The 22898-nt window shown below is 32.3% G+C and overlaps 1 protein-coding gene across 1 annotated transcript; it reads right to left on the bottom strand.

Moving 5' to 3' along the window:
• On the bottom strand, positions 1 to 18894 carry LOC111039347 (meteorin-like protein). Its single transcript, XM_022322826.1, has 4 exons — positions 18363 to 18894; positions 7472 to 7881; positions 3084 to 3140; positions 1 to 1573 (listed from the first exon to the last, which is right to left on the bottom strand). The coding sequence occupies exons 1-4, from the start codon at positions 18530 to 18532 to the stop codon at positions 1275 to 1277; spliced, it is 936 nt and encodes a 311-aa protein (XP_022178518.1). The 5' UTR covers positions 18533 to 18894; the 3' UTR covers positions 1 to 1274.
• Positions 18895 to 22898: the final 4004 nt, after the last annotated feature.

The following is a 22898-nucleotide window of genomic DNA, read 5'->3' as shown; positions in this document are numbered from 1 at the left end:
TTTTTTTTTATTTAAGGTTTGGCACATAGATTCACATATGAACGATATACAATTCATATATACCGAGCGTACATTATAGCATTACATAAACGTACGGGAGAGGGAGTTAAAAGTACCTTTTGGTTCAGATGCTACAGCAGTAAAATAGGGTAAACAATTAAAATATAGTATAATAAGCGTGACATCTGCATAAAATAATAGAGACATGGGGTAAAAACGAATCTGTAAATCTCATGATTTTTAGTGACAAAATATAGTCGGGACTCTAGTAAAATATATGCATGGAAAATTCGTTCGTATATATTTGTATAGTCTCGTCGACTGGCGTGCGTTAAAGTCTTTAAATTACCAACAGTATAATATTATTGTATATTATTATCGTATCATACATATTATAATATATATATATTATATGCAATCAATTTTACGAAAAGCAGTGCAAGAGCTGAACTATTTACCTACCAGTCAGAAATAAACGATTATGTATTATAGATTTCTATAATGTATAGTACATTCTCTCACACGCTCAGAAATTTGACATGCCGTCTAGATGTCATATACATTATAAGTATCTATAAGGGTAAATGCACGTTCATTGTGTATTAATACATTTTTTTTGAATTTTTATGTAAACAGTTTCAGATCACAGCCGCAGAACCCTTCTTCTATGTCAATAAGGAAAATATGATAATATAATATGTACACGAGTCCTTGCCCACTTCCTTCTCCTCATCCTACCTTTCTGGTGAACCCGTTCAGCAGAATGCAATTTCTGCTAACTCCACGCGCGAACGAATTTGCATTGCATTAATTATAAGATTATATTATGAGTATACTATCCACGAGTATACGACTGCTCGTTTGACGAAACGAATATCATATTTTATATGCATAGCAGTTGCAGTTAGCGATCTTTGTTTAATAGCGTCCACTGAAAGTATAATGTATAGATTACCTTTATATGGCTACATAAAAATATAAATCTAAAATGGCTATTTTACACATATTCTGTACAAAATAAAATATTATTATAACATGACTTTTGAACATAAAAAATAGTTTTTAAACAACGTAAATCAACAACGGTTTTGGTAACCCTGTATAGTATGTAATATATAACAGTTCCTACTTAGGTACCATACGCATAATACGTAAAGTATATAATACCTATATCACGTCCGTACGGTACCTATCTTATCCTAGACATATATATTTATACATTATATATTTATATATATATATGAACGTATAATATATGATGTATTTTTTGAAGGTTAACCGGCCAGAATGCAACCTGGAGCTTTGTCTGCCTTGACGGCTTGCCTCCATTCCTCCAGCCTGGGCGCACATCGCAGGGCCAATTCGTCGAACTTGGTTCGGGCCATGAACACGAACTCACCGGGCCCGGCGGCAGGCCTGCAACCCCGACCGAACGTAATGGTCATCGGCCGGTCGTCTCGCACCACCACCCGATCGTCCTCTTCGGGTGGCAGACGATGCGCCTTGGTGGGCATTACGCGCACGCGCGACACATCACCGTCGTAAGACACGCCCACTATAGTGCCTTGGACCACTGCAAAAGAGGAAAACAACAAAACAAATTATTACTGTTTCGAATAATATTTTTTTCCTATTCTATTTATATTGCATGGTAGGTAAATACTAAAATTTAAAGCTTTATTCACGGTTACGATCTGTGGCATACACACGGTTGGGAAGGTTGGGTGTTCAAACCCTTTTGGATTTTTTTTTACTTTAATGTTTTGATATAATACAGAAATATAGATGTATAATTTTTTATGTACCCCCCCCCCTTAATACCATCGCAAATGTCTGTGTATACTCTACTGTACGCATATTTAATAATATAATGTATATACAGTGATTGCTGCTTGGGAGGGTTTATTGATTTTCCCTTAAAAACTGGTATACACACGGCTTTAGAAACAATAAAATCGAGTAAAGTGAGACTAGTGCCGTTGTGGGCACACTACGCTACAAAATAGTTATACTCAATAGAATTCTCGTCTGTATTCCACACGTGTCCGACCTTATCAGTAAAATTCACCTCTCACCGAATAATATTTTAATCATTAACTGGCTCGCCCGAAAATATTTTCAGAAAGGTACCTATTTATACCTATAACTATCAATCTATTATAGTATCATATATGCATATAGGATTTGAAAATATTTATATATATAAATATAAATTCAGAATATGGGCACCTGATTATTAAACAAGTTAACAATATAGTGTGGAATGGTAATAGAAAACAAAATACATTGTGCTGACGCCGTAAAAAGCTCTAGCACAATATAAAATAGTTATATATCGATTTCTAGTAGTAAATTTCCTATAGGTACATGTTATATATCTATTCGCGTGTAATTAAAACACAATTATGTACTATTCTACTTATTATATAAGAATACGACGCATGGAAAAATTAATTTAAATAGAAACTTAAGAAGTACATCGTCATCACCATAATCATCACTATTGTATTAATAAACGACGTTTTAAAAATGTACTTATATATTACTATTATTATAATTATTATACCTACGCATATATAAATTAATAATATAAATTTGTACGTTTCCCACACTCGCTTTTGACTATCCTCGTATTGTTTATCGGGAGATACCGGTAACACACTAACACGTAGGTACGTATCGTATATCGTTATTTGATAATAATTAAAGGAACTCTCCTAATTTCTGTAAAGAAGTATAGAGCCGGTACCTATATAATTTAAAGATAACAATGGTCCAATCAAGTGGGCAGTGATTAGAAAAGGGATAATTAACATATAAATTATTTCATTGTAGGTACTCGTATGTTCATAAAATAATATATATTTTACTATATTTTGTTAAATCTATTTAAAAGCCTTAAATGTATTGGATTAAACGTCCCGAATTGTATACGCGATAATCAAATCGATTATACATAACGGGGACGGTTTGGTTAATGTGGTCATTGATTTTTGAAACACGCACCCAACCGTGAATATTCATAAAACAGTCATAAAAATCGAGTAAAAAGTATAAATATACAATGAATGATCGAAACTCACCTAAACTACTCGTGCAGTAAGCTTGTGTCATTTCTTCTACGGTACACGGCCGGCACTCTGAAAATAGAAAAAAAATATATATAATTAAAATCGTATTAAAGATGGCACTGTAAAAATAGCTTTTTCACTATTATATCACTAAAAAGTAAAAATAAAGCCAAATGTTTGACTGCTTCGTGTAATGTCTGTTTTTTTCTTCTTAAATTGACATATAATCATACGACGTTCCACAGCAGGATAGGCGTAATTTTCTTTTAGATTAGTCTATGTCGTATATTATTTTATTATATATAGTAGGACAGTAGGTAGTTGAGATACCGAACGCATCTTTACACGTCGAATTATCATATTATTTATAACTTACTCTTGACTCTAAAGTAGTATTAAAATCCAATAAACTGTCCATAGTTAGGTCTAGTGTTATAAAGTTATAATAATTATAGCCTAGTGTTGTATCTGGTTAAGGAGCTCCAGATGCATATAATATTATTTATAATATGTACATGTATATGTCCAATAAAAGGCCATTTATGTTAAACAGCCCATAACTTTTTTAAATAAAAATCACCATTAGCGTATTTCTTCGATGGCCACCATTTCCCATTGTTTATGGTGTTAATAAATAAATATTATAACCGAGTAATAAAAGAAAAAAATCATACATAATATAGTATTATATATACAACAGAAATAAAAGTGTATACAGTGTGTACTTTGTTAATGTAGGCGAAACCGGTATTTTTCAACAACGCGTACCTATGTGGTTTTTTTTTATCTTGAGGTTTCTCCAGTAAATTTATGGCCGGTCTATTTTTATTTTTTTTTGTGACTTCCAACGAGGACTTTGATAGTAAGCGTTTACTGGCTGAACGTAGGTCAAATATCGCATTTAACATATGATCTCAGAAGAAAAAAAAATGATAATATCGAGAATATATTATACTCATGTCAAAATCAACTTTTTTAAGTATACGCAGTTAAAAAATAGTCCAGAAAATGTCTCATTTTTATAGCCTGCACGATTTATATGCATATTGTATACATGTAACGACGCGTGCTTTTTTTTATAATACTTAAATTATGCAGGTTATACGCAATTCAGACTAGTTGTTGTAGAACGAAGTAAAATCATTCTGATTGCGTAACAATGAGTAAACACGCCTAAAGTTGTCAAAAACACAATGCTTTTGTGAAAAATCATTATCTTCTCTATACTGACTATAATATATAGTAATATTTATATTATGTGGTTAAGCAATATTATTTTACACTGGTTCCATTAATTACGGCCCTATATTATAGTATAGACTTGTAGTGAAAACCCAATGTCTGCACTCGAGAAGGTCGGAAATCTTAGACAAATGCTTATTGTTAAGCTCATTTTCTATTGTTTCTGTAATGAAGTAAAGAAAATTAGGGTCAATGATCATTTCAACGAACAATATACCTGAGACACCTGCCCGATTTAATTCATTCCTATACCTATAATATACATATGGCAATATCGGCGAGACGCCGCGTGTCATTGTTATTTCATATTATAATATATTAACAAACTCGGACGGCTTAAGACAAGCGTGATCGATGTACGGAATAAAAAATAATACCTATAACATACAGGTACAAACAAAAAAACTGTATATTATTATATTATTATATTATCTATCTTGTAATCTCGGTTAGTTGATGGACAGACGCGTGTTAAAAACGAAATATATGAACGCGATCACGTACATATTATACACGATGTACAATTATTTATGTTATTATGAAACGGGTCGTCCCCAATTTTAAATCGCAAAACGTCCGTTCAAATAGCACCGGTCAAAAAATAATAATCTAAATATTATTTCAGATAATATATTATTTCAATAATAATTATTATTATACAAGACAAGTCGTTTTCTCTTTAACGTCATTGTTTCTTTATTTTTTTAAAAAATCTAATTTTCTTATAATTACAGTTGTCGGTATACGCACAGATTTTAAATCCCATCAATAAAGCGATATTTATATAATATAAAAAAAATAATAATTCCTTGCGTAGGTACTGTTTAATGTTAAAGTATATTATACGCGCCATGTGTGTGTTCGCCTCTTTATTTACATTTCAATATTATTATATTATATTATAAATTACCTGCTATTCCAGCAACACCTACGTAACACCGTAAGGCTGGATAATGCTACTTGGGAAAATAAATATGTTTTATTTTTTGGTTATTATTATTATTAATTTATAGTAACGGACAGCTGATCTTGTATGCCGTCGGAAACCGCCTAGGTATAAGACGGTTTTAACGCCATGCTTGTCACGCCCCATCAGATTAAAAACTACATATGTTTGTGAAAAGAACATTTGAATGTTAATGGTGTTAATAGTTTATTTCTTCGATAGTCATTTCAAGCAGATAATAATATATAAAGAATGGATGTCGGATGAAATAAGTAATTTGATCGATTATAAAATATGTTTTACACGGCTGCGATTGGGTTCTGCAGTTTTGTGGACTAAAAAACGAGTTTTGTTAAACGATTCCAATTTATTTTTTTTCATACCTGCAATCGTTATTATAGACAACAACAAAATGTATTATTTAATTTCAAATACTAAAATAACATTTTCGCCCAACGTACTTTTGTAGTTCGTGGGCAGCCTAATTAAATGTTATGTAACAATTTTTATATTGATCAAAGCTTTTGCATTCTATTTTATGTACTGAGCGGAATGAGCGGTATTGGTTTTACAATATTATTGTGAGTGTGTTTTTTTTCATCTGTCATCAACAAGGAGTAATAAAAATGTTTCTAACTTGAAATTCATTGGTGATTTTATGAGGAAAATTGAATCTATTTGGAAAAGGGAGGGGTCAAAAATAAAAAATTCCCCATACATTCAAAATAATTGGGAAAAACAAAAAAAAAAAAGGAAAAAACTGGAATATTTCTTTATTTTGTTGTAATTTAAAAACCATAATATTATGTACTAACCGTTATAGATATTTAAAATATTCGTCAAATATTTATATTCTCATTTTATGGACATATTATTATTTTCAAAATCGTTGCGGCAGCTTTTTAATATATTTAGATGCATTTGACATTTTGCATGAACAGAAATGATATTTTCAAAATATTAGTAAACCTGTACTTATTGCCCACAGAAAACTTTTATTTTTTTGCTGTAAGTACAGATTTGAACTTTTACACTATTAATCCATATGACTACTATAAAATAAAAAAATTATAGGCAAGTGTTTTTTTTAATGAACGTGAACATATATTTTTAAGTTTATTTAGTTGTTTGTAAAAACATATAGGTACCTAATAAAATATTATTCATTATTGGTGCATTCATTTTCTGTGTCGATTGTGTCAACAATTTCACAATCGACATCAAAAATTGAAAACTGTACTTCGATATAATACCCAGTGACTATTATTTTAATCGACGAACGGTAAATATTAAATAATAATCTGCAAATATTATTGTCACGGATTGTCTTAATGTTTGTTGAATTTTTCCGATTACGTCGAAACAATGTATTCAACCGTAATAAAACAAATCAAATTATCGCGATTACTTGACTTATTGGTGCTGAACCGAATAAATATAGTTTTTTAATTCGATCAGTCTTGTTTGTGTCAATATACTTAATAGCTATTTATATTATTGTGAAGTAACACACAATGACGACTAGGAAAATGAGATATTAACGAATAAATAATAATATTCTGAGATACTTTTGGGCTGTATAGTGTACATGTACAATGTACATACTACACTGATTGTAAACTTGTAACCGACACTTTCTTGCCGAATTTAATTTCTGTACAAACTTAAATTTGTTTTTAGTAATATATTGTACTCCTTACAAAAAATTGGAGTCAGATCCTTATAGATAGGTTCAAGTTAATCAGTATTGGTACACCGGTGAAACATGGGCGGATAATTTTTTTAGAAAGACTAGTCATTCTGTTTCTTTGTCAATATAATTATTGTGATTCATGATCACGAAGAATAAATTATTATATAATTTATTGTTCAGAATCTCATAGTTTGAATAATTTATTATTTCGAATCAAATTTAACTAATCATCAATATTATTGCAGACCATCAAAAACAAATATTTCCAGGGAGAATCTTTCTAGCCAGTCTTTTTGCGAGTCCCTCGCAGGCTGAACCTGTCTGCAGCATTTGAGAAAATAGATCGAAAGCCCAACTAATATAAATTTGATGAATTTGCGACCCAACTCGAGTTTATCCATATTATATAGTTATAGGTTCTATTACCGCGTTAGGTAGGATGCATATAGGTATAGATATGTATAATAATATACAGTGTGTACTAATGTAGGTATTAATATGGTAATCGCCGAAACTTACCGTCATCGAGGTTGTCGGCTACGAACAGTTGAGGTGCGGGCTCGGCGAGTGGTTCGAGATCGTAACGGAACCGGACGGGACCGGACCGGTCACCCGTCTTGTCCGCCTCCACGTAGAAAGCGGCTGTGCCACCGACGCTCTTGAAGCACCGCGACCGGAGCGGCTCACCGGCCTTGCGGTAATCGTATACGGCGATCAGGCGACGAGGTGCGCTGTCCAAGAGCACACGAACGCCGTCCAGCCTGTCCGGTTTGAGGCAGACGCGGAACTCGCGACCGCCACTGGTGCCCGTCAACCGGAATACCACCCTTAGAGCTCCCCGAGGGTACGACCAGCGCACCGTGCCCGCCCAGCACCGGTCCAATCGAACGGGCCGCACTGAGTGTTCTGACGAATCCGACGTCAGTCCGCTAGGAAAAAAAAACGAAAACATTTTAAAATTATATATGATAAGAATATTTGAGTTATGGTCAGACAATATCCAGTTGACTACCTGCTCGAGTACAATTTTATTTACAGAATATTTTAATAGGAGGCTATAATAATGAAATATTTAGGTTTCTCGTAAAACTGTGATAGGTTTGCATATATTTTCCTTCCTCTTAAATCAATTTGTTCCTCGTAATATATAATACATACATGCGTAGTATGTACCTAAACAATGAATATTTTTAAACGATACGACCTTTTAGATACATACAGTATACATACCTTGTAATATATAAACATATGATATTATATGCTCGCCGGGAGTATATAAATCGACATGTCAACTCCTATAATTATATATTATACACACATTTCAAGTGTCTAGTGTTTACGTTAGTATTACTTTAGATGATGTATAAATATTATATACCTATAGAGTTTACGTGGACAAAAACGTTAATCAAGTCACTGATGTCAGACTCAACATTTTTTTTTCATAATAACGGAGTAATATAGCTGTGGCATCGACGAGACAAATATATTAACATAAACTATAACATAATTAATATCGTCTATACGCGATGGTTGTATATTTTATGATGTACAAGTAATAATTATTTCCGTAATCAACTCGATTTAAAAAACTGTTATAGCAATTATGCACGATAAATTTTTTTTAGATTGTTTTAATGATCCGGAGAAAATATGTTATTTTGAAGTGGGTGCAGGTCCCAAAATATACGAAAACTATGCGTTTTGTCGATGACACGTGCGGTCGAAATTCTTCCCGTTCGCCCTTAGGATTCTTTTATTTATGTTTACGGACGAAATGTAAATTTTATTACACTGCAGTTTCCCTGTGGGCAATTTTGTGTCATGTATACATTACCGCCGACAAACGTCAGTGTACAAAACGCCTGCACCAGTAATAATATCCACAACGTAGGTATACCTACATTATATTTGTAGTAAAATAATACGTATTTAGTAGTCGAGAACTGGCGGTACCTATTATATAGGTAGGTGTATATTATAGTATATGCAAATCGAGCTATTACTGCACCAAAACCCGAAACGCCGTTCTATTATTATTTCGTTTGAACTATAAAAACGATCCGGAATAAATTATCTATATAATAATACGCACACACGCGTGCACTTCACCATTGACACCAGATTTCAACACGTGTTGGGAAGAACGCCGTTTAAGATCGTCTCGAGGGCCGTAGCCGATTGGATGTTTTTTAATCGTCCGGGGCTAACACTTGTTAAGTATGTTGTGGGGGTGGTTGAAAGTCATCATCCCTCTCTCCCCGGAATCGAATGACATTGATCCGCGTCGACGCACACCGTCGATAATGCTCGATAACCTGCAACGAGCTCAACGAATGCCTACAATTTTATATGGGTAGATACGTACGTGCTATTCTTTTTTTATGTAGTATAATATTATGACCCGCGACGGATTAATTCTATGATTAATGTCTTAACACGGTGGTCGTTATACACGTTATATTGTTTCGGCGTTTTGTCTTCTCGGATATAGAAATAAATGTATGTACGTGTACGAGTATACCGGAGCGTATAAGGGGCACAACAAGCGTCATAAAATTAATATATACTAATATAACTACCGGCCGGACACGTATATAATAATATGTAGTTCATAAAAAATAAGGTTAACCTTGAGTTGAAACAACGATGTATATGTGTATTATATACGACGGCTCTATATGCACGCCTCTAATGATCTGTATCGACAAATATTTTCGAAATAACGCCGATCCACATCGTGACGTGTTGTAAGTACACACGCTGGATCAAAATATAATAGTATAATATACTTTAATGGCGAATGAAATGTCATCCCGGGTTTCAGGTCGAACATAATATACGTACTAAGCACATACATAGTGTGTGTCTGTATAATGCTGCTATTAGAGGATATTGCATTGTGAATATAATATAATAATGTAAAATACATTAATATATACTTTATATATAACACTGCAGGCGTCTATACTTATATATATATATATACATCAAGTAGTATAATTATAATGGACCTCGTGTGGGGATTTGCGCCGACAGTAATGATATTAAATGATCGACGACGAAGTCTTACAGCGACAACGGACCACCGGGGAAGACGGGGCTACGCATCGGCCGCCAAGTTCCGATTATCCCTATACCCAGGCCCATTGCGCATCCGTCTTGGATATTAATGATGGAGGTTAAGGATAATACGAAACTATCAACACACTCCGCGGTCTATGGTGGGACATAATAATATTATTATATTATATTATATGAAAGGTCTGCTTACGAGTGCCCTTTCGTCTTGTGTACTCGTTATATACAATCCAAACGCGTGATGAATGATAGTAAGGTACCCAACACTCGCGTAATGTGATGTCTATGAGATTTTTTCGTACCATAATAGTTATTAATTTTGTCACTTCAGTGAATAATAATAATAACAGCTCGACTGGAGTAATTGATTTTCGGAGGCATTGAGAAGCAGCTCTTTTCTATTTCATTTTTTTTTATTTCGTAGCCCCGCGTGTAGCCTTTTTACTAAAGACCCATTATTTATATACAAAAAAAAAAGGAAAAAAATACTGACCTATTCTCTTGGTATAATAATAATATGTTTTGTAAATATTATTTTGATTTTTATGGTGGTTACAAAAGAAATAATAACACGGTCAGTGTACGGTGGTAAATCTGTCCAGACGTCGCTGGTATATAGTGAAACTAGGACCCACTAGGGTCAAAAACTCGAGTGTCAGCTGGCAGATGTCCCCCCTCCATCATCCCGTTTGCACATGTATATTATAATAGAGTTTGTTTGGGGTTTCTTTAAACAGGTAGACAGGTATGTATTATAAACTTTATAGGTAGCGCACAATGGCCATACCGCCGCCGCCGCCGATATTATTGGCTCTTGTGGCTGCTCCGTTCATTTTATAATATATATTTAATAATATATTGAATTACCTGTGCCCACGTTTTCCGTCAAAGGCTATTTAATTATGATAAACCATGATAATAATATAATAATGCATACACGGGCGTTTATGACGTCGTTACGGAACGTCTCTATTGTGACGAGAAAAGAGAACCCTTCTACACAGTCGTATATAGATATGGTGAATAATAATCGTTTTCATGAATCAAGAGCGTTTATATTACGTATAATGAAATCCGCAACGAGAGTAATATTCAACTCACGACGTCTCGCAAAGTCGTCTTTCACTCATTGTCCGTATACTGGAAAAATTGAAGACATCATAATATAAATTAATCTGTTTTCCATACTGCAGACGATTAGTTTACTAACAAAAAGAGTAGCAAAAAGATATTACTACTTGTGGGGACGATACAATATAATATATTATTATAGAATATAGAAAGATTCATTTAGCCTATATGGGTATACCGTATACATAATATTATTTACACGTATGATAGATAATAAGAACACTTATTTTAGATATTTTTCAGTTCTTGTACACGCTCGTTCAGCGTGTAAGCTGTTCGCGAGACGTGGAGACTATCCCGACAAAGAAATTCATCGAATACTCGAATCGTTTCACCCGGATATTATACGTTTTTCCTTCGAGCAAAATGTATTAATCACCGTCGGAGTTACAACATTAATTATATACATATATATGCTACTATATGTGCTTGCGGTAGTTTTTCGTGGACAGTCGGAAGACAATAGAGCCGTGGAAATGTAATGTCGAGTTCCTTGGTTCACAAGTCACAACTATTATAATTTAAAAGTAGTAGAGATACCTACTAATAATAATATGTACGTGTAATATGTATCGAAGATATTAAAATCGTATCATCAACCGTCTTCCTGGGAAAAAATAAAAAAAACTCGAGATTTCTCACAATAGGCCATCAGAAATATTCGACGTCAGTTCTCACCGTTTTTACCGATGTTTATTACATTATACCGGTGGTCACTTGTAAACGACGTGTCGGTGCCACTCTCAACAGAGGTCTATGAGATTGGAATGAGGTAAAGTAGCGGAATCGAATAATGTTAATCGCCACAAAGAACAAATGACCGCAACACGCAATTATCGTGGTATTATATTATGTAACTGCAGCTGTGATATTATTACTTATATTATATTATTATATTTGTGCGTCTATAAGGTCGCTGAGACAAATCGATTGACTAACCATGGTTGTGAGAATTTTCATAAGTATCGTCGTGGGTATATATAAAATATTAAAATACATAGGTGCATACCGTACACACATACACCAGTACAATTTAATTCGTATTGTACAGATAGATACACGACCCTCCACACATGAGAGTAAAATCACAAAATAAGACAATAGAAAAATCAATAGTGCGTTAGTGCCTAATATAAACTGTTGTACTGCACATAGAATATTATTGTTGTTTTTATTTTTATACCAGTTTTGGGATTGGCCCGAAGAGGACTCGAGTCGACCAGAACAGATGTAGATAGAAATCTGCTCGTTTTGACCGAAGCTCGGTCATTTTGCAGCCGGATTCTTTATTGAGAGGACAATATATTATTTTGAAAAATATTTTTTGTTATCTCCCTCGGTTCTCGGTCGTCTGGACGCTGGAGTGTCTAGACATACAAACGTCTACCCTTTTTTTGATGAGGGTGTTTGGAGGATTGGATAGCGTGATATTTTACGGGACCTTCGTGCAGGGTCAACGATAACAAATATGTCATATTATTGTCTTCTGCGAGCCGATTTCAAGTATACGCCTAATATATAATATTATTCCCTTATCCTCGGACTACCGCAGTGGACAACCATGTATTGAATTACCTAATGGTTTTTCCGAGCGATTAGACGTTATATTTTAGCTGTTCATCGCCACCAGTATCGTGTTTCGGCCACAACACGCGAAGTTCAACCAAATATGAGTACGATTCTTTTTCCAGTCGAATAAACCCCTGTATAAAATTGACCAATGGAGAAAACATATTGGAAAATTTGTTTTAAATAACCGCCAAAAATATAGAGTTACAAGAACGAACTAGGATAATTTAGCATTTCGTTTGTCGGAACGACTTCTTCATTACAGTGACATGCTTTGAAATTGTATTGTCCGTGAAGTTGTTAAAATACATACAAAAAAAAAACACCCATAAAATAATAATAATATAAACCCTCAATGGATGGCTATTAAGCTAAATAACGATCCAGAGAGAACCGCAATTAAACGGACCTTTTGTTGAGTTCATTAACTATACAGACTGTGTAGTAATTTAGACTGATTAGCCAGACGTGCAGGAATCTGCTGGTTAATACAATATGGTATATTTTTTTTGTCCTTGCAGAAAACACGACTTTTTAATTTTAACTAGTCACAAAAATCATTTAATTAGCGACAAATTTCCAAGGGTCCTGCAAACTACGCCCCACTGCCTTATACTGAGCAGCAAAAACAATGCCACATGTTGCGATTACATTGATGGCCATCTGGTCCAGTATGGCGGTGTCCCTATCTGCCGACAGGGTTATGTGTTGCATGTGCGTGTGGCGCCAAAAACGTTTACCCACCCTTTTTGAAATAAAATATATGTATAAAACAAGCCCTCGAGCACTGTAATACTTTTATTTATTGCCGTAGTACCTATATACCAACGTGCAATTACCTGTAATCGTTTGAACTTATTAAAAACTTAATAATAAAACTCTATAATAACACAATTGATCCGCAAAAAGGTCTATAATTTTGTACAAAGGATAATGCGTGCACGCACGATTTTTGGAAATAGGGCCAATTATCCATAGGACTTGTATATAGAAGAAATCGCACCCGGATGATCGATACGTTTGAGTGATCATCCCCAAATCTAGACCCCGTAATAGCAATGGTAACCTAAGGGGGCAGATCGCTGGTGGAAGAGAAAATTATTTTTGTAATAAAACGTGCCAAGTAATCGAACCGAGGTGGGCCCATTGTTACCGTATCAGAGTCACGCTGTGATCTAATATAAAAACACATGTTTCCATTAATTTCATAGAATTTGTATTGTGATCGGGATTGTGAAGTCTCCGGGTGGTAAATCTACAGCGATGTTCACAAAGTTACAGAAGACTGATAAAATTACAGGTTATCTGCTTTCACTTATTGCCTGTGGAATATTATTCTTATCTATATAATAGTTGGATTATGAACCTTTGCAGCAAATAATATTATTTATCGCAGTACACACGTGTATTGAAGTTTTGACGGCTTTCGTCGCCACCTGTTGTTATAGACTTATATATAGTTATATTCAGAAAATAAATACGGCCGGTGTTGAAACAATATTTGAAGGGTCGTATCGTTTTACATGCTGCGGGCCCCCTCAGAACGTGTCGTAATCAAAAATAAAACATAAAATAAAAAACAAAATAGAAGGGGGAATCGTGCAAATGAAAATTTTAACCACTGAATATGTGATTACTGCAGACGACCGAGTACAGACGGTAGCCAGTTACTAATCATCTCATACGATTCTCTTTCCATTAATGGCGTCGGTAATTATACGTGTGGACGTTCTGACGCATATAATATATCTTATTCAATTAAAAAATCCTAACTATTATTGACTTATACACCTAATGTTACTATTTAAAAACAGGTTTCATCACTATTATGTTTGATGTTTCAGAGAACTTCATCCACAAAATGAAGACTAAGATATTTAAAATTTTAAAATTGAACAATTACGCAGTTATTTACACACAAAGATCTAATTTATTCTTATATGGTATATTATTCTTACTAAATATATTGATTAAAAAGTTTTAATGATTTAAATTTATATTTTTCATGACAACGAAGAAGTTTATTCATTTAGATATAGGTACCTAATCATTATTATTCTATAACCAAATAACAATTAATATTTTTGTTGCAATAGCTAATATTATGAAGTAATATATCCAGAGTATGTATCTGCTACCTACTATAGTAAATTTATTGCTCAGCCCAAAATAGTTATGCAATTGGAACACACAATACAATTGAGTTCATCTTCTTTACAAAAACGTACAATATTATAAAATCTTAATTTTGAGTAGTGCACGTTTGAAAATAATTGGCTACTCTACCACATAAGTCACGACGAAAAAATCGTTATTCCCACGAAAATATAGTGGACAAGGATAAAGTGTATCATTCTAGAGTTAATATCAAAAATTCCATTAATTTTGAATTTACTCTACCGCATGGTAAATTATACATTTTATATCATTATTATAGGAATATGTATGTATTTATTAGTATTATAGTACTGAAGTAGTATAATTCACCAAATGCGCATATATGTCTTGTAACTTGTAAGTAGCGGAAAACGAGATGAAACAATATTTTTATTGGCTAGGTTATTGGTTTATTACTATTGAATAACGACAGTTATCTTTTTAATAAAAGAACGAGATTCATTTTTCTGCCAGACTTATTCCAATAAGATTATTTTCTATATTTTTTTTACCATTTCGTGACATAGCGTTTAATTAGAAATAAAAATGAACGGTAGGTAACTTTTTCTTGATCACGAATCGGAGAAAGTAGGTATAATAAGAAAACAGTTCTTTTTAATCTTGTTACAAAACGTCAGTTGAACGTGGAACACGAATCGGCGGCCGTGGGGGACGTTTTGTATAGAGAAATTGCATGGTGATGCGTGATTTCGTGGGAACTGATGGTTGAAAACCGTTCATAGACGTTTGTCAGGAGTTAATACTCAAAACTATTGCCCTATTTTATTTGAGGTCATAACTTATGGGGCGGTTTAATCATAAGACACATACATATATATATGCCAAAAAGCCCCAAGCCCCCAAACCCATAACAATAATAAGTACATAAATTTGATTAACTATCTTTTAAATTAGGTACAAATTTAACTATTCAAATTTTAAAACGCAGCCATTTAATAAGTATATTATAAATAATCATTTTTTTTTATAATTATTATGAGAAAGTGACTATGAATAGAAATTTATATATTACTGAAATGTACACTGAGAGTGAGTTAAAAAAAACAATAGTCCTAATAATGATATCGTGTCATAATAATGTATGTTATCAACATTTTATGTAGTAAATATTTATTTTTTATTTTTTATTTTTTTTAACCAAGTATGGGAAAATCATACTAATATTATTATAACTAGGTTACTTTATACTATCGCAAGTCGCACCACAATTTTCCATAAATAGATGTTGTTTAGTATAAATAAATTAAAACATTTCTTAATTGTTACTGAATATCGTATTACACTAGTATAAAGCTCTGATTCAAAAAGTATGTTTCTTATGGATATAAATGGCTTTAATTTACTTCCTACAGTATACCTATGAACATTTTGGTCTATATTCATTATTACAATTTTCGTTATACGTGGTGTATACATTAAGACGCTACAAAGAAGATGAAAACAGATAGGTATAGTGTGTACCACTCTAAGTGGGTACAATCATAATAATATGTTAAACGTGTAAGATTATTATAAGTATAACAATGTTCCTCTGATTGACCGGAACTCGAAGTGTCCCAAACATTATAGATACAGTGAAATAATTACTTTATAAGCCACACAATGGCCAGTAGCGACAGGAAGTCTCATTAATTACCATAATAGCTTAATATAATTCTTATATAGTTATATTATATGAGTTGAAAGGGAATTTGAATGGCACGCGTTTTGTATTTGTCGATACAGTTAATTTGTATGTTTTCAAAATATGCAAACGTTGCAGTATAATTTATGAACAGTGAAAGACTGAAATGTTGATATAAAATTTGCCAGTCAGCGGTCGTTGAACAATAAATGTATAATGTTATTATTGTTAAAAAATCGTAAATAATAATAATTTATTTCACCTACGAGAAAATTTTTTTTATCAAGAATTTGTGATAATAACGCGTACTCGATGGGCGCATTATTTTCTTGATTTGTTTTTTGTGTGTGACGAGGAAAATTGTCTTGAAGTAAAAAAAAACTGGTTACATTTGACGACCGGATAAATATCATGCCGAATTTGGCAAACCACGCAATTCTGGTTTATATCTCATCTGTATCTGACTATATTTTTTTCATTGTCAGTTATAATTAAAACACGGGGGAGGGAATGGATTCAACAAGTCGGTCCGTTTCAAGAGCTTTATTGGAACCAGTTTTGCGCACGTGACCTAATTGAAGTAGAAAAAAATTGTGTTCAGTTCTGTAAAGGAGAGAAACCTAATTGACTTTAGATAAAAGACTATAGCATAATATAATATACATCGATTTATCAAGGTATACGCAATGGTTAACAGATTTTCATAATATTTATTATACCTATCCATGAACGTTTTAAACACAAAAACAAAATAAATGTTTAAAATATATAAATTATAAGTTTAATTATGTTATTAATACACTTATTATGTATGTCAAAATATATGTAACTTCTCAATTATTTAAGGCCTAATTCATGCCAAGGAACGTTTTAATTTAATTTGAATGAAATAGGTATAATTAAAGTAAAATCAAATATATAGGTGTTCTATTAAATAAGCATTAACATTAAGCACACATAGTTATAAAAATGTTTAGCTTTCCTATTATATCTTGAGACCTGACATGTGTTGAAGTTACAGGAATGAATATTATATAATATAATGCAATGTCAATAATTAATTCACAAATATAAATAAGACAAATACCATACACAATGTCACCATGTAAATGAATTATAAAATAAAAATTTGTTTTATTCTTTCAAAAATGATTGAAACAAACGTAAACATTTATATTTGTTGTCATGATTTTTTTTACTATATGATATACTATGTATTATAAATATATTTTATCGAAAAAGTGTATATATGTTTATAATATTAACTTTTGTACGAGATGCGAACACAAACACGCTTGTTTCTTTTTCTAATCTTTAAGATTACATAACACACTTTCATTGACACTATCGTATCGTCTATCGACTCAATATTGATATCACAAATATAACTAATTATACATAAACAATTATGTGGATCTACTCGTATAAAAAAATAGATTTCTACTGAATTTAGTATGTGTTTAAAAATAAAAGATTATTGTTTAAATTGTATACACACAATTAATTGTAAATACAACGCCACATAAACGAATTTTACTGTACTTAGCAACTTAATATTATATTAGCCATTAGCCACTGTACTAACCATCAATCGACGTTTAAAGATAGGTACGTTTGAGCTTTTCTTATCGATTTCTGAAACACTCTGATTTTAAATAGATTGCTCTATCACGGAACGTCTGCGTATATAAAATCATTACGTAAAATATAATTACGTTTAGACGTATTGCAAAATCAGTTTGAAAATCAGAGTACCTAGTGCCTACAATTTGTGTAAGGTCTATACATGTCATAATGCTATTAGTGCGAAATACAATAATGTTTTACCTTCCACTCCAATCACAGCTGTCGGACGCACGTGACGCCGTCGCCAGGGCCAGCAGGAAAAGCGGCACCAGCAGCAGAACAGTAGTCGTCGTCTCGATAATGTAGCGGGGCCGACCCGCGACACCACCGCCGCCGCCGGGCCAAAGCCGCGAAATCGCGGCGACGGTCATTTCTTCGATGGTTCACCCGCGCTTTTGTACCGATATTTGTACAGCCACATAGGTTTACGTTCGGGTTATCTACCGCCACCGCACACCACGATTCACGACGGACGAAAAATCAAAATAAATGATCAACCCAAGGTTGGTGAAAAACGATCGTAAAAATAATTATTTTAAATCGACCCGTAGATGTGAGCACTGCAGAAACACGCCGCACAGATAAAATATACGCGATCGAATTCGACGGGAAAACAGGAGATGAACAATAATGTAACGTCGCACGACGCGGTTCATACACGAGTGGATGCCATCGACAGACTGACCTCGCCAGTCGTTGAGTCGTACCCGTCGCCACTCACCGCCGCGGCCGCCGCTCTCGTTCGGTCGCGCTTATAATATTATCAGACTAAAAGAGCGCGCGCACGAGCGCGAGCTCGAATCCCCCACCCTCCACACAACCCCTTGGGGCCGCCACAGACGATTGGGTTTATTAGGACGAGCATATATATGCCGAACCGGTTTGCCGCCACAGCTTGAGGTTTGGTCCCGCGGGGTTCTACACACGTTTCACCGGACTACACTCTGCTCTCCGAGAAGCTAAAATAATAATAATAATAATAATAATATTACAAAAACGCACCCCGGCGGCGGAACTACGAAAATCGTAATCGTCCCCTCCGGCTCGAAGGTGACCCGACGACGAGCGACGGTCAGCAAAACAACCCTCCGGACAGGTTGATTTAGTGCTGTAGGTATGTACCTATATACGTATAAATATAGTGTGTGGTATTATAGGTGTATATATAGTAGTATAGTGTGTACCTTAAGGCTATAGATTCGGCAAAAGGGATCAATGGTGTTGCGGAGGGTGGTTGGATGGATTGGCTAGGTTTGGTGTATTATTACGTGACGATTCGTGGAAATAATAGCAACTAAACACTACCGTCTACGTTTACATAATATATTACATTGGGATGTATGGTGAACGTGATTAGTATGACATCATATAGAGTGGTGCTACATAATCGCATTAACAATGTTAATCTCAAGCGAAACGAATACCTAACAAGTTGCACCCCCATACAGATCGATGTCTGTCTGTTCGTTTGCGAATACTACTTTCAGCCTATCTATATGAGTAACAATGTAACATAATGTATAGCCTGAGGATTACCAAATGTGTGACATACTTTTAAGCAGCTAATTTAGACTGTTGGATTTGATGTCCTTTTTACAGTTTCAAAACTATATTTTTTTTAAATATGTCCGTTCAAAATATTGCACTTCGATTTCATGATACTTGATACTTGGTAGTACACATACATTGCTTTTAGTCTTTACTTTAGACTTTACTTTCTTATTATTTAGAATTCAATTTTCGTTTTTTCGCCATTTTAAGCGCCTTGTTATGTTTTCAATATATAGCTATAATGCTATATTCATAGGTATTTTATATGGTACCTAGGCGATCTGTCAGATCTGTGAAATATTTTTTTAAATAAATAGCATGTAGAATTCTTTATTATACAATTTACAAACTCGGTAATCATATTATTTACATAAAGTATACATAATAATTACCTAACATATTTTAAAATAAATCGAATATGCCCCCATATAGTTTAGTTATTTAAAAAAAGATTAAGTTTTGAAATTTCATATAAATATAAAATACATTGCGTCTGTAGTTGACTCCATAGGAGGGCTATGCACATTCAGAATATGTAGGTAAAATATACATATAAAAAGGTCAAAAAATGAATATAGTGTTAGATCGATGTGTTTTTATTGTATATTAATAATGAGTAATATTACTATAGGGTCGAAATTATGAATAATAAAATATTCTTTGAATAAATTATTTTAAAATTATATTACCCAACTCAATATTTCGATGGCTTTGCTTGTAATTCATCAAAATTCCAAAAATTATTTTATTTTGAATTTTGTGATATGATAAATGTTTAGGTGTATAATAATGTACCTATTAATATGTATTTATTCATTATTGACAAACATAATAATATACAAAGGTATACTATTAATACAACTTTTTTTTCTATTTAAAAATGTTGAATATGATTATAACGTCAACGTGTTAATGATTCTCAAACGTATTGACAATACATTTTGTTTTCTGCAATATTATTCAGGAGCGTCGTGGTATGTCCATTTTCTTTTAAGTCTCCTATGTAGATTGTTAGGGATGCGATGAACGGTGATTGATGACATAATAGAGGGGAGCTTAGAATGAAATTTTTAATTGATGGTTAAACAATAAATAGTATTATTTGTCATTAATTATCAGTAAATCACTTGCTCTTTCAAGGTAGATTTTAACATCTTATCTTTGGACATTGAATTATATTATATATATATATATATATATATACATATCGGCATATCGCTCAAATAATGTGGACTCTGGTGGAATGAAATATTGGAAATGTTAGGATTCTATACTTAAATTATTAAATATTTTGTAAATTAAGTATCTTTTTTTTTTTACTAAAAATTATTAACACATTTAACTATGGCTATAATGTCTACACATTCAAAATTCTTTAATTCGATTATTACTGTGAAATTAAATGCCTTATGGTATGTAAATAGCAAAAAATTACCATACATTAATTATATTATAGATATTATCTATACCAAGCTGATTCAAACTAATTAAAATGTTTAAGTCCACTTGTGGGAAGTAGTTAATTTTTTAAATTAAGGAACTCGAATATTATTAATTTGTGTTTTGTACAATTTTAATGCGCATCATTTAAATGAGTTCAACACGAATTCGTAAAACGCATTTGTAATAGTTGTCTTCAATAAAAATGTATCGCTTTCATGTAATTTTGTATTTATATAATACATATTAACGTATATCGTATACATTATTCGACATTACGTCGATTTCCGACATTATTTTTGTCGTATAGTCTATATAAGATTATGATTAAATACGATATGAGTATATAGGTATTTAGTTTCACGTTTCAATTATTTGTTGTTTTCGTTTTGTTTCTCGTTTATGAAATATATTATTTAGGAACAATAATTAATATTGAAATACCTATTTTGTATTGTAATATACAATTAAATAGAATTTTAAGCATATCTGATTGAGCTATAGTTTGTATATTCGTAGTACATAACTATTAGAAGTATACAAATTTTTGTTGATTTGTTTAATTCTTAGTAAATCTTATTATAATCGCGTAGGTTCCTATGAATTTACAAGTGCAATCCTATACAGTTTTGCTTTACTTATGTTTCCAATGTATGGTTCTAAAGACTATTAAGTGTACCTATAATAATATATACAAATTATTCCATTAATTATATTTATAAGAGAACCTTTTTGATCTTCTTGATCAAATACCAAAGGGAAGAATTTACCAAAATCACAAGAGTAACTTAGACAAATTGCAACTATAAAGAAGATTCTAATTTAATGACAAAAACTTGGTAATTACTGTATAATCATAATTATTTATTTAATCATATGTATAATAACTTTTTGGTGAGAAGCACCTAGTTGTAAACGACTTCAAGTGAAAAATATTTTGCTAAATTATTTTTTTTTAAAGGATTTAAATCATTTAAAATATTGAAAACACACTGTTAAATAAATACTAAATAATATTCTTTCGTATGAAAACAGCAATTTCATTAATTTCAATTAATTTTAAAAGTATTACAACAGTCAACCAACTTAACTATGATTATGAATAGCTATAATTTAAAAATAATAAAGTAACTTGACATGCCACACTCGTGTAAATAATTGTTTTAATTAAAACGCTCTTAAGTTTAAATGTAAAAAAAATATTTCAAAATAATCAATAATATCCTACTTTGGAATCGTTATTTAGAAATTTATTATGAATGCATGTCTTAAATAAATAATTTTTTATGCATGCGTCGATATGCACTTAAAACCATCATGAGGAGGTAATATTACGAATGTTTTAAATTACAAAAGATAAAACTCACGTTTTGGTGATTGGTAATTACAGAATAAGCAGCAAAATTGAATTTAGAAAGTTATTATTAAATCTTAGTAGGTAAGCAAAAAAATTAAACATATTAGTTTACTTTAATTAAAAATTTTATCATTATTTTAATGATATCGATAAAAAAAAAAAAATGCATATTGAAGGAATTGCTTATTATTTTTAAATAACTATAAATTATATACCTATAGAATATTTTAATGCAATATGTTAATGAGTATTTAAGTAATTGAGGTATCTATTGATTCGTTAACAGAATTATACTAATACGATTTATTTACGGGGAATACGATTTAAACTGGACTCGGTCATTAGTCAAAATTATAATTACCACATATAAAAGAAATAACTACCTACGT

Source organism: Myzus persicae, unplaced genomic scaffold (genome assembly GCF_001856785.1).
Source record: "Myzus persicae strain clone G006 unplaced genomic scaffold, MPER_G0061.0, whole genome shotgun sequence".
Taxonomy (NCBI): domain Eukaryota; kingdom Metazoa; phylum Arthropoda; class Insecta; order Hemiptera; family Aphididae; genus Myzus; species Myzus persicae.
Note: the sequence above shows the minus strand (reverse complement) of the source record. Positions and strands in the feature narration are given on the sequence as shown.

Excerpts from the sequence above, each read along its gene's own strand:
- LOC111039347 (XM_022322826.1), bottom strand. The coding sequence starts at position 18,532 with ATGACCGTCGCCGCGATTTCGCGGCTTTGGCCCGGCGGCGGCGGTGGT. Across the intron at positions 7,882-18,362 it reads AGCTGTGATTGGAGTGGAAG|CGGACTGACGTCGGATTCGT; the intron begins GTAAAACATTAT and ends TTTTTTTCCTAG. Across the intron at positions 3,141-7,471 it reads AGCCGACAACCTCGATGACG|AGTGCCGGCCGTGTACCGTA; the intron begins GTAAGTTTCGGC and ends TTCTATTTTCAG.